Source organism: Aphelocoma coerulescens, chromosome 1, assembly GCF_041296385.1.
Source record: "Aphelocoma coerulescens isolate FSJ_1873_10779 chromosome 1, UR_Acoe_1.0, whole genome shotgun sequence".
NCBI classification, from domain to species: Eukaryota; Metazoa; Chordata; class Aves; order Passeriformes; family Corvidae; genus Aphelocoma; species Aphelocoma coerulescens.
In genome coordinates this window covers 63,606,823-63,620,849 of record NC_091013.1, presented here as the reverse complement: position 1 = coordinate 63,620,849, position 14,027 = coordinate 63,606,823, and the positions used below count along the sequence as shown (strand labels likewise).

The 14,027-nt window shown below is 37.8% G+C and overlaps 1 protein-coding gene across 1 annotated transcript; it reads left to right on the top strand.

Annotated features, from left to right (window-relative positions):
• The first annotated feature begins 1,223 nt into the window (after window positions 1-1,223).
• On the top strand, window positions 1,224-8,028 carry CCDC122 (coiled-coil domain containing 122). Its single transcript, XM_069030046.1, has 4 exons — window positions 1,224-1,337; window positions 2,924-3,322; window positions 4,438-4,554; window positions 7,864-8,028. The coding sequence occupies exons 1-4, from the start codon at window positions 1,224-1,226 to the stop codon at window positions 8,026-8,028; spliced, it is 795 nt and encodes a 264-aa protein (XP_068886147.1).
• The last annotated feature ends 5,999 nt before the right edge of the window (window positions 8,029-14,027 follow it).

Genomic DNA, 14,027 nt, shown 5'->3' with positions numbered 1-14,027 from the left:
CAAGGTCATATGCAGAGATGAGCAATTAGATTATAAAAAAGTTATTACAAATATATATAAAAAAGTATTTTTATATTTAAGTATATTTAGATATGCAAGTTGCTCAATATTATATATATATAATATATTATATATATTATATATATAATATATATTATATAATATATATAATATATAATATATATTATATATTATATATTATATTATATACATTATATAATATGTAATGTATATTATATAATATATATTATATATAGTATATATATTATATATAAGTAAGCTGCTTAATATAATATATAATATTTATATTTTTTAGTTAAATATGTTATAAAAACATAAAAATTACAAAATAGGTAAATTATAAAATCAAATTATAAAAATTGTGCGATTTAGGCTTAAAATTCCCTAGAATTCCCTAGAAGAGTACAAGTGGACCAGAGGCAAGTCCATGGCTACAGAGCAGGGCACGGCATAGGCCAGGAGAAACCGGGTGACATCTCTTCTCCTTCGTAACCCAGTGGTGCTCGGGAAAACTTAATGTTCTCTGCACAACAGATGAGGGCAGCAAGTGCAGTTTAATACGGTGAATGGGGTAACGCGGGGAACTTGGGAGCGGAGGGCGCTGAGCAGGACGGCCTCAGGCACGGGCGAGCAGGCCGGCACCACCGCCACGGGTGGTGAAGCAGCCACCCATTTCCTAAGGGGTGGCTCCCGCCATGTTCCCTCCGGCTCCCGGCGGGATCGGCCCCTCTCCCGGCTCCCCCTGCCCCTGGGCTCCCTCAGGCCCCGCGCCGGCGCTGCCCGGGCGGGGACCGGCGGCCTGAGGGCGGCGGCGCTGAGGGCGCTGCAGGTGCCGTGTGGCGGCCGCAGCAGCTCGGGCGGAACGCGAGGGCGCGGCCCGGGCGCTTACGGTGCTCTTGAGGTGCTTTCAAGAGTTACGGCTGTGCTCGCCAACAGGATCTGCCGTGCAGAGAAGGCGAAGATGGAATAAACCATCGCGGTGGTTTATTTTATGAGGTTCTGCAAGAAAGTGTTCTAATTCTCAGTGATTAGCTTGGGTAACCTGGTCTTGCCGATTAAAAATGAACCAAATCAAATGAATGTATCGATCTGCGATCCCACGGAAAAGCCCTTAATATTATTTTATCAACAGGAACTAAACGGAATGAAGATAAAACAATTCACTTCTTTCTTGTCCTTCCAGTTCTTCACTTCTGCTGAAAATGGCTAAGCAAAATTCCCCATCACTAGCTGAAGTTGTGAAACGAGTTTTAGAGCAGCAGCAGTCACAGGTGTCAGACATAGAAAAAAGCAAAACAGTTCTTTTCCAATTGCAGGTAATAAACCTTGTTTAGAGTAGTTTAATCAAGTATTTTTCATTAGATGAGGAAGTATTTCCATGAACAAGAGAAGCTGATGGTACTTAATGGGTGAGTGCATTTAAGTGTAAGGCAGCTATTCTGTTCATGTGTGTGGCATTTAGGCTCAGCCAAAACTGTGAGTATGTATTTCTATTTGGAAGGCCACAACACAGCTACATTTTCATTACAGCAGGTGAAACTTTTTTTTGTTACTTGGAAAAAAACCAAAAAAAAACTGAGCTGGACCCACAAAGCAAACCCACAGCAACTAAATGCAAAGTTAGAGCTTTTTGAAATTTTTTTAATGGTAATTTCCTAAGAAATATTGAGGGAAGGATTTTAAACCATTTTTATTTTTGGCAGATTTTCTCCAGACTAGAGAATTTTTTTTCTTACCATATTTTTTGACACAAAATTCTTTTTCCCCCCTTATGTTTGAAGTGGGTATTCTAAGTAGTCATAAATACTGGTATCATTTGGTACTATTTTGTAGAACACTGGATGCGTGTAGTTTGTGTGAAAAATCTGTGGTCATTTCTTTCCTCATTTATTAAGCTTTCAATTATTTAACCTTCAAGATCAAATTTCTGTTGAGAAACTTAACTTTTAAGTCTGAGAAAAGATGATATCAGTTGATATTTTTGAGCATGGAAGAATGGAAATGGAAATAGTAGAGTTCCAATTATAATATCTGTGCATAGCTCTACAACTGAAATAATTGATATATGAAATTTTTCACAAAGATAACATTTCTGAAGTAGGAGTGAAATCTTGTATTTCTTAGGAATGTCAGTGGACAGGCCACACATTACAAGAAGCTTTGTCTGTATCCTGTAATATAGCCTGATGATGCTGCAATAATAATTTGTGATCAAACAATTTAAAAACATGTATTTGTTTTAAAAAAGACCCACAGAACTTTAAAGCCCTAGGTAATTACAAGCCCTTTCCAACCCTGATGAATCTGTGATTTCTTATGATGGGTTAAAGTACTACTTCCTGGTTTTGTTCACTTCTCACTAGTGAGATTATGTAGAGGAGTTTTAGGACTAGATACATATTTCTTGCGGGGTTGAAAATAGCTGGGATTAATTCAGCTCTCAACTACTACTGTGATGAAGGCAGGAATAAAAACCTCAGCTGAACAGTCTAGTTAAGCTTCATCACCTGACACACCCCTCTATGTGTTTGTGTGAGTTTTGCAAGGGATTTTTGCCATCTTTAGTTATTTTTAGTCTGATTAGGACTTCACCAGGTTTCATCTCTAAGCAGACATTAGGATTGGGTTTGATTTGCCACGTCCTATATATCTTGCAAACATGAGGAACTTAAAGTGAGTTCAAGGATATCTTATTTCATATTTTAGATTCAATCTAAGGGGAGAAGACGAAACTAGTATTCTTGCATTGTGCCTCTAAGGTGATGATAATAAGAAATGTAGGTCTTCCATTCAAACCACCTTAGACAAGTGAAAAAGAAGACTATTGAATTACAGTGTTTAACTAGACACTTCATATCTTCCCCAAAAAATGTTCTTAGTTGAACGCTGAAATATTTTACAGGCAAAGTGCCAGGAACTAGAAAAAGAAATGAATTCTATTCTGTTAGAAACAAAGACAACAGAAAGGGAAATACATCTTCAAGATGATGCCATAGAAGTGACACAATATCAGTGTGAAAATCTGGAGGCCCAAGTCAGAGCGCTGTATTCTGAAAATTTAAAGTTGAGGTGTGATGCAGAAAGAGTACAAGAGGAGTTTGAGATGATACTTGCAAGAAACAATGAATATCGGGAAAAAATAAAGGAACATAAACATGTGTTTTGGGAGATGGAAAGTAAAATGCCAGTTATGATTGAACTTGCTAAAAAGAAAGCTGTTGTTGAAGAATTAAAGACAAAGAAAGAGGAGTTAATGTGTGATCTTCAGAATCCAGAAGGATCTGTTATAAAACAAGTGCAGGTACTTTATTTCCTTTTTGATTATTTCCTTTTATGGGAAATAATTTTGATATAGTTTATATAATATGATTATTTTGCCTAACATCTTTATGGTTCATGAGGGACTGACTACAAGGAAATATAGGTAATTTATAATGCTGTGTTAGTTGAAGAAATCTTCAGTATGCAGTGAAAAATATCATCAGCTATTGTTATCTGTGTAATATTGTAAAAAACAGGTTTGTATTGTGTGATCTAATGAACTCAAATATGAAAATATTACAGAGCTGTAAATTAAGCTTTATATTTGGATAAACTTATATGGACACTTTTCAGAATTCTGTGGAAGACTGCCATATTGTTGCATTTTTCAGGTAAAAATACAATATCCTTTAGACTTTGCTGTCAACAAAATAAATTTAAATTTGAACTGTTTGCCAGCAGGAGGTAGATTTGATGAGATGGTGATATAAATTAGAAGAGAGGAAAAATATGTTTGGTGTTCTAATCTAACACTTGTTTTCACTTGGCCCAGTTGCAATTTTTACCAAAAACAACCACATAGGAATTTTTCACCACAAAATTTTGCCAATATATGGACAAACACAAGGATGAAGTTGATATGGGATCAAAGATTTCAACTTTGATGTAACTTACTTTACTGAAAATCTGATGGTACTCAATGTAAATTGGTGAAAATTTGTTTGTACTACAGATCTTTCAATATTGATTACTAAAAGCTAATTAACATTGTACTTTTCTATGAGAAAGAAAAACATATCTCAAATATTACATTAAATAGTGTTCCATTTTGCAGTTAATTACATTTTAAACAAAGACCACCAAAATGAGCTCAAAGTCCTGCATTGTTGTAGCTTTCGTATTTCATATCAAGAGTATATATTCTTACAGGTCTAAAAAAATGTTATAAAATACTTAATAATTAATTCTAATTACTCTTTCAAAATAAACATTTTAATTAGCATTAATAGGTTTATTGTGAAGTTGTTTATTATAGATCTTGATCTCATCTCTCTTAATTGAGACTGTTAAAATGAGACATTTTTAATAAGTTTAATAGATGTACTGTGCAACCTTTCAAGGAGTGGATTTCTGTATCTTGGCTTACATCTGCAGGAAGAAATCACACTTCTAAAAAGCGAAATCACAACATTGAAAGATGTCATCAATAAAAAAACAGATCTGCTGGAAGAAGAGAAGAAAAAGCATGCTAAGCTTAGAAAAGAAATTGAGGTGAGTCATTTGAATAAAATTTAATTGCAGTTCTCCTGACAGAAGGTAGATAGTGCGAATGAGGTTTGAAGTACTTTATGCACCATTGCTGGCTATACATTGTTCAAGTATGTGCAGTAATGATGTGGTCTTAAATTCTGGGTACTGATAGTCTTTCTGAAATTCAGAGCTTAATTGTTAAGAACATTTCTTTCTGAAGTCTTTTAAGAAGGAGTTAATCTGTGAACTTTTGGAATTATTCCCTAAAAAGAAAGAGGTCACTGGTAGTAAAGCAAAATGCAAAATGCACATTTTAAAATTTCTGTAGTACTTCTGAAATACTTTACATTTCACTGCTGACTTGATTATTCATGACTTGATAACTCATCAGTGGAAGAATAAAATGCACCTAGAAAATGGACTTCCCATGAATCTCCCTAATTTGAGCTGACATTAAATTAGGAATAACATAGCAGCTCCTAATTAGCTGACAAGGTAAAATTCTGATCAGTAGTTAAAAACCTTCTCTTTTAAATAATTGAACTATATTTTTTGTTTTGTTCCTTACTAAAATACCCTGTATGATTAGATAATTTTTCATTTGGAAGTTTCATACCATTTATCTTGTCAGTTCAAATAAATGCCACGAAATTTAATGAGCAAAGCTTAAAAATATAAAGATTACCTGATCTAAGGTTATGTCTATTGCCCATTGTAAAATATAGGAGGAAGAGAGTATCTTTTTTTTCATGTGATAGAGAACAGAGAGAATTTTTAACCTGAAAAGCAAAATTCAGCTGCTTCAGAATAGGTCTGCTAATCAGCATTTGAGAAAATATTCTATTACCAAGGCAACATCATCCTAAGAAAGTTCTCTAAACCCAAATTTAAATTAGGTAGCCTAAAAATAATGTTCTGTTCTGTTATCAAAATCAATTTAATGAAATAGTGAAGGTTAACCTGTTCTTCAGTTTTTTGTATTATATGAATTTTTTGTCTCAGAAGGAAGCAGGTTCAAACCCAAAACCCTTCAGGGTATTATTTTCTGTTAAGAACTCTCCTGAAAACAGTCCAATTTTTAATATAAGAACTGACAGTGGATAGACAGGGACATTTATACCCAGCAGTCCTCAGCACAACTTGGGAAAGAAAACTCAAGCACAGGAATAAAGTGAGATGCTAGGCACATGGATGAGGTTTTATTGAGCTGCAGTGGTGGAATTCAGCTACAGACTGCTGACATCTGATGTAATTGTTAGGAGCATCCAAAGGAGGGCAGCTAGGATGGTGAAGGGCCTTGAGGGGAGGCCTTATGAGGAGCAGGTGAGGTCACTTGGGCTGATCAGCCTGGAGAAGAGGAGACTGAGGGGAGACCTCATTGCAGTTACAACTTCCCTGTGAGGAGGAGAGGCAGGCACTGATCTCTCTGTGGTGACCACTGACAGGACCCGAGGCAATGGCCTGAAGTTGTGTCAGGGGAGGTTTAGGCTGGATATCAGGAAAAGGTTCTTCACCCAGAGGGTGGTTGGAACAGGCTCCCCAGGGGAGTGGTCACAGGGGAGTGTTCACAGCACCAAGCCTTGGCAGAGTTCACGGAGCATTTGGACAATACTCTCAGGCACATGACACTTGGGGATGTCCTGTGTAGGGCCAGGAGTTGGGCTTGATGATCCTGATGGGTTCCTTCCAGCTCAGCATATTCTGTGATTTTGACTCTTAAAGCAGTCTGTGGACCTTCTCTTTCTCTCCTGAGCACCAGCCCCATCATCCATATCTTGAGAAGCAGATCCTGTTCTGAGCCTTGGACAGGGATGTCAGCAATAAATCAGGGTGGTTATCTGTTTAGGGTCAAAGCTTCAGTCATAAGGACTAATTCAAGATATCCACAAATAATTGAAAATTTGTTGTTATGTAAAAGTAATACAAAAAAACCCCAACCTGAAAGACTGTCTATTCCCTTGCTGACGTCTTTCCCCAATGTCAGTGTGTGACTATATTACTCTTGGCAGATGCTTGCCTGTCCTGTCCTTAAACAACCCTGGTGGTGGAGATACCACAAGTGCCCAATTTTTTCCCAGTATTTGACTTTCATGTACACAAGACCCAATAGAAAGCACAATGTTGTCTCTCCCCAGTCTCCAGTAAGCATATTAGTGCTCCTTCCCTCAGCAGATGTGCCAGACTGTTCCCAATAATGCCAGAGACTCATTTCTAAAAAAAGCAGATAATATTGATGCTTTAGACAATAGATAGTTCAGTGTCATACAACGTAGTCCTGGTCATGCAGATGCCCCAAGCACTCATTCAGATGAATGAATCTTGACAGCTTCCCTCAAAAAGTTGCAAACAATTATAGTGGCCAGTGAGGTAACATGCAGGAAGACAAGCCATCACCAATAAAAGAAGGCAGTATAATATAGAGTACCAGTGAGGAAATTTCCTAGTTATTTGTGAAATTTAGGCAGCGAGATTTTCAGGAAGTCACTGGCAGTGCTGTGGTTCTGATGCAGCTGTACACCATCATGTGCATGTGAAACACAGTGTAATAATGCTTCAATAAGCAGACACAAGAATAATTATACACTACCACTCATATGCCATTTACAATGGTAAGTAAGCCCAAATTTAATTAAGGGAATTCCTGTTATTTCCATTTTTATTGTAGTGAATGTTTCATTCTTTTTACATGTAAGAATGCATATTTCAGAGTATTGTCTGCAGCGGCCATTCTTCTCTGCGTAAGGCAGCAATGAGCACAGAATTGACAGTCCTGCATTGCCACAGTATTGCCTGTCTAAGAAAAATGCACCATTTTAAATGCAGTGCAGCTACAAAGGTGCTACTACAGCCATCGAGGTTACCTCATTTGTATTCTCATTTATACCAAAACACGCTTGTCAAAGAATGAAAATATCTTCCTTCTCACCTCTCAGTGTGGAGCCTGAAATCTTCCATGTGCAAAGCCTTGCCAGAGCTGTGACATGTTGAGTCCTTGGGTGGGAGTTACTCTGTTAAATTTTAGACATCTACAGAGCAGGTACCCACACTGAACTCTGCACTTAAGGTCTTAGTAGGACATAGCTTTTCTTTCCTTAATGGGAAAGTGAGGCATGATTCATGTTGTTCTAAACCAGACATCTGAAATAAGTCAGATGAAAGGCTTCCTAGATGTCTCTGTCTCTTTAGTAGCTAAAAGTAAACGTGGAGTGACTTGGTCAAATGCCAGAGTATATACTGGGACAGAATTAGGTGAGCTGAACTCACCTCTGTAACTCTGTAAATAGTTTTACTTGAATGAAATTTTGAAGTGATTTTTTTTTTTGTTTTTAGGTACAGAATAAGAGATATGATGCTATTTTAAAACGTTTGCATTGCCAACTGAACAAAGTCCATTCAAATAAAAGACAATGGCACTGGAACATTCAGCAGTTGGAGAAGAAGGCCGCAGAACTAAGAAAGTGTCTTGGAGTAGCAGAGTTACAAAACATCATGTGACAAACTTAAAAAAGCTAGAATGTAGGTGATCTTTTCCAGGGAGGGCAGCTTTTTTTGTGGAAATGCTACAAATTTTAAATAGCCTGATAGCTGGGTCAGGCCTCAGTGATTTCTTTCTTTTTGAAGTTTTTCTCTCATTTTGTGGCCTCAACTAATAGCCACAATAGTAAGTTAGCTGTTCAGGAATAACTTAGCTGTTAGGAGGAAAGTTACTGACACTTCCAGGTGTTTTCAAAATATGTGTCAATTTTATCTAAAAAAGTTACTTGAAGTCAACCAAACAAGATTTGGGAAGTTCCTTTATATTTCATTTGGTCTCTGAAGATTGGGATATATATGCTGCTTTTCCTGCAGAGAAATAAATACTGGTGTATATTTGCACTCCTGAGGGACCAAAATTCTTTTATCTTTTATCCACATCCCTTTTTATTGCAACTTGCTAAGGAGCTCTGAAAGCTTTGATGGCCTGTAATTTGTTGTGTGGGAAACTCATATAGAAGATGTTACAGTCTGCCAGGATTTTCTGGCATGGGGGACAAAGGGGACAAAGGCTGTCCAGCTATAAAAAAGGGTTTGAAACAAATACACTCGGAACTGGGCTTCAAATAATCTGACTTCAAGTGGTCTAATAGATGTTAGTGAAGAGGTGTGAGTAGGTAAAGAGAGTACCACATCTGGAAAGCTTTTAAAATGGAACAACTCACCCTCAAGAAATAGACATGCATTATAGATGATTGATGATAGAGGAATTTATTGTCTAGAGGATTTTAATGAATTCAGCCATCTAACATCTAAGTGCTTAGTGATCTAAGATGACTCAACGTAAATGACAACATATTAAAAATTCTTGTTAAAATAGTAGTGAACAGTAGCCATTTTCCTTTACCTTCTTTTTATTATATGCTTGGCATTTGAAGAATTTACAGTACTTTCTCTACTCTTACACTTAAGGTAGTAGTTCTGCTTGGACATAACTTGTAATGTTTATCTGTTCTATGAAAGTAGCTTTTTATTTAAGGTGTTGTCTTGAATAATTTAGATGTACCTTTACTCATGAATATAAAATGAAGACTATTTACTGTGAAAAATGTTGAACTGCTTATATATTGTTATCTTAGGAAAGAAAAGCTTAAAATGCAGTACTATTATTATCTTCATATATTCATGTATATTTACATTTCCCTTAATATTTTATTTCACTTTATATAAAGTTATTTTAAGCAATATCCTGATTCATTAAGGCTCTCTCTCAACATTTTTAGTCCCTCAAGTCTTTTGGCTCAGTCTTTTTCCTTTGCAATAATACCAACCAGGCTGCTTTCATTAAAGCAATAAAGTAGAAATAAAAACCTCAATATCCTATGCTATAGTAACAGTGTGTCCTGAATATTGAGTCTTATTGAGTATGTAGTGGATTACTGTAACATTACAACTATTTATCCCTACACAGAGCAAAATAGCATCCATTTTATGCATGTATCTTCCAGAAAGGGTCCAAACCTGAAAAGTTGGAGAATTTACTGTGTTATTGTTAGTTTCAGCATTTAACTGCTCTTCTTTTATTTTGCATGATTCCTACTGTCAGTTTATTCATCCATCAAGTGAAATAAGTTTACTTTATCTCAAGTATAATGACATAAGTAAAAATACTGATGTGCTGTCTTCTTGAGGGGTTAAATAATTCAGGCCTTCCAAATCTATTGCTTGCCAGATCTGGCCAACAGCTTTAGCTTAATGTATCCCCCCAAAAGCAGTACAACATCCAACATTTTTGGGGTATTAAGACTATGTACCCTTAAGTATGCCTTTTACCACTGACATTATCTTGTTTTCATTTTCAGTTTGTGATTATTTCTGCTCCGGAACAAGTAATGCATCAAAATGTGTTTCATATTAGCCATGCAAACTACTTTAACTAAGTTCACTTTGACATCTATTGCCATGATTCTAATATCACAGTTTAGCCTTGCATTTATTACCAGTTGAAAACAGCTCTAGCAAACAATACAAACCTTCTAATGAAACAAAAATATCACACCTTTGTTTTTCTTTCTGACCAATGAAGATGTTCAGTATTACTTCCCTGGGTATTACGGTGTATCAACAAATGTACAGAATGACTCACTCATCTCAAATAGATACTTTGAACTTACATCTTCCTTGTTCCTTTTCATAAATCTCAGTAATTTTCAGTATCTCAAATTACTTCTATGCTTCTTTGTACATGTTTTGAAGTTGTTTAATATAATTTAACTGAGGTGCATGCAAGGGCTGTGTATAGTACTCCCTTTACTGCTACACCTGGGGGAAATGTTCCCTTCTATAAAAACACCTTCCTATCATCCAAGGTCTAAGTTGTCTTATGCTCTTTTTTGCTCTTTGCAAGAGAGCCCATGTTTTTGCCTACTGGGACCCTTGACCCCTTCGTGGTATCTCAGCTACCAAAGGTGTATTCCTCCTTTTTCTTCAGTATAAAACTTGCTTTTTCAGTATACATACTTGAACTGTAGCTGCATTTTGTGGCAATAAGGCTGAGAAGCTGAGGTGTACTTTAATTTCCAAAGGTCCCTCCATTTATGTGGGGACACAGCTAAACCATGCAGCAGCTCCTTTCTGGCTTGCAGAGATGAGTTTCTCGGTAAAACCAGGATGTGAATTGGAAGGAATCACAAATGGCCAAGGATCTTTTTGAGACAGAGTTCAGCTATTACCAGGGAATCCCCAGTAGTTACCAGAGCATTTGAGAAACAACTTAGTCCATTTAAACATGTATATTGAAAAAGTAAGTTTTGTTACATACATACACTGACTGTTATTGTCATCCCACATCACTGTCCTAGTTAAATGCCACAATTATAATCTCTCATACCACATAAACACCTCATTTGTGTGTGTAACTCAACTGCCTTAAAACATGAGTTGATTCATTTTTAATCTTGGAAGCTTTGTCCTCAGTTTCCGCCAAACTTCTACTTCAGCCACTGACTACACCTGAAATCTGTATTCAGTGCTAAACACCATATTTTTGGAGGATCAAACACATTTTGCACAGTTATATAAAACAGAACCTTGTATTGCAAAGTACTTATATGTTTTCCCAGGTGCAGCATTTCAAATTTAACATTCAGTGTTCAACAGAAAATAAATATAAGAAAGGTATAAACGTTTTACTAGGGAATTACAGGTAATTTGGAGAAAATCTCATCCGGGGAAAAAAAGTCAGCTGAAACAAGGAAATATAAATTACTGCCTTCTCTAAACTATCAGCATTCTGTACAACAAATGGAAAAAAAGAGGAAGTGTATGTAGCTTTTTGTAACAATGTCTGGTTTCAACAAATCCTGGCAACCTGCTGAGGCATATTTTTCTTGGTACAACATTGAACAGTAGCAGTTTGATTTCAGGGCATTTTTTCCCCCTTAGGAAGCAAGCAGAGACAATAGGAGAAAGGTTTATTATTTTTGGGAAATAACTTAGTGAATGAACTCTGTATTCTTATTACATGAAGCTCTCCCAGCTCCTGTTGGGGAACTGTGCTGCCAAACCCGTATCAGTCATTTCTGAGGATTGGTGTGGAGCTAATGGAAGAATTCCTGGCTTCAGTGCTCTGCAGAGAATGGCAAGAGGAGTGACTGCCCACTCGGAATGGCCAATCAGCAATGAGCAGTGGGCATGTAAATAACTAAGTGTGGGAAAACTTACCAAGCAGGGAGTCCTACTCACTCAAAGGAAAACTTTAAAGCACAGGAAACTGGATTTATTCCAACAATATAGTGTCAATGAGTAGGAGAATACTGGGGGAATTCCACACTTGACAGGGAAAATACACAGCTGTTGAATCACTCATGACATGCAACAAATGTACTGCTATATGATAGAGGGAGGTATTTTCCCATTCTGTAAGCTGATGATCCACAGGAAACCCTTTCGTGTGATGCAACAACCTCAGGTGCTGGAAGCAGAGGAAATGTGTCAGATAATGCAGACATACCTGCTAAAGTCGTTGCTCTCATCAAGGCTGCATCAGATAAACAACAGAACAACAGAACAACAGAGGAGGGAAGGAGGGTCGGGGATAGACACCAGTGCTGTGCTGCTTTGCCTTACAGTTTGCTTTTTCCCTCAGGAGAGTCACTTGCAGAGCTGTGTGCATGAGTGTGACAGTAGTGCATGATACTCTACCACAGTTCTTACATGATGCTTCAGAGGAAGAGGAATCATGGCCACATCATGCATTGATGGTACAACATGCTGCTGAGGGCGGGAAAAAACCAAATTTCCAAACTCTTGCCTGATTTTCTGAAATGCATTAATATATCGTTACCAAAGTAATTATTAGATCCTTTGTTAAAATGCTGCTGTAGCACATAACACTGAGTCATGTGTAGGCAGTGACTTTTTGAGGAGCAGCCTTAGAAGTGTGGATAGAGCAAAACCAATTCACAGCCTGTTTAAAATGCCATATACAGTCCTCTCATTTGGCTTTTCCTAGCATTTAGAGGAAGCAACACGTAATGACCTAACAAAATTAAGAAAAAATGTAACCACAAACTGCAAAGGGCAAACCAAGGTAAACAAAAATCCCTACCCCTGAAAAGAAAGATAAATTTACTGCACATGCCCCATCTGGATGAAAGGGGGCCATCCAGAAGGACCTGGACAAGCTCAAGCAGTGGGCCCATGGGAACCTCATGAGGCTCTAGACCAGGTGCAACGTGCTGCACCTGGCTTGGGGCAACCCCTGGTATCAACACAGACTGGGGGATGAACAGATCAAGAGCAGCCCTGCTGAGAAGGACATGGGAATGCTGCTGGCTGAGAGACTGACTATGACCAATCAAAGTGTACTCGCTGCCCAGAAAGCCAAACTGCATGTCCTGGGCTGCATCAAAAGCAGCGTGGGCAGCAGGGCAAGAGAAGGGATTCTTCCCTTCTGCTCCTCTCTGGTGAGACCCCTCCTGGATTGCTGTGTCCTGCTCTGGGGCCCCCAGCATAAGAAGGACGTGGACTTGCTGCAGCAGGTGCAGAGGAGGCCACAAAGATCATCAGTGTTGGAGCACTTCTTCTGAGGATGAGCTCAGAGAGTTGGGCTTGTTCATCCCAGAGAAGAGAAGACTCTGGGGAAACCTTACAGCACCTTCCAGGTATCTAAAGGGAGCTACAGGAGAGCTGGAGAAGGAATTTTTACAAAGGCATATAGGACAAAGGGGTAATTGCTTTAAACTAAAAGAGCATTAATTTGGATTAGATATAAGGAAGAAGCTTTTTACAATGAGGGCTGTGAGGCACTTGCACATGTTGCCCATAGAGGTGGTAGATGCCCCATCTCTGAAATCTTTCAAGGTCAGGTTGGACCTGATGTAGTTGAAGATGTCCCTGCTCATTCCAGGGGGTGTTGGACTAGATGGCCTTTAAAAATCCCTTCTAATCCAAACCATTCTATGCTTCTGTGAAAGCAAACAGAAGAGACAGCTTTACCATGTCACTAAATATAATTCTTGTTGAAAATGGTTGCTACAATAATGAGCAAAGGACAATGTTCTATGTTGAATAGAGATTTCTCCTGTTAGGAAATCACATGAGTTCTTTCTACCTTTTTTAAGTAGCTTTTAAATTTAAAATAGTTCAGTATTTGTACAGAATTCAGTAAAATTTTCTCTAAATCTTTCCAAGAGCAGCAAGCTTCTTAATCTCTCTTTTTATTATAAATATCATATACCATATATTCAATACTTATTGACTGTCACATAAAAGCTTCGATGTTCGCCTGTCATCTACACGTTATATCAGTCAGCACAATCTGTCACTTGCAGTGATTTCAGCAAGGTTGTGCAGGCTTTTCTGGAGTGGAGCAAACGCCGGCATTTGTAACGCAGTTGCTGCTTCCCCCCACTGGCACTGAAGTCCAATAGTTCTCTCTAGTGGTGAAATGTCTTCTTACATGGTAAAGGCGCCTTTCAGCTTCGGCTTTTGAAGGTCAATCCTTATCGTGAGAAGAG

Excerpts from the sequence above, each read along its gene's own strand:
- CCDC122 (XM_069030046.1), top strand. The coding sequence starts at position 1,224 with ATGGCTAAGCAAAATTCCCCATCACTAGCTGAAGTTGTGAAACGAGTT. Across the intron at positions 1,338-2,923 it reads CAGTTCTTTTCCAATTGCAG|GCAAAGTGCCAGGAACTAGA; the intron begins GTAATAAACCTT and ends AATATTTTACAG. Across the intron at positions 4,555-7,863 it reads AGCTTAGAAAAGAAATTGAG|GTACAGAATAAGAGATATGA; the intron begins GTGAGTCATTTG and ends TTTTGTTTTTAG.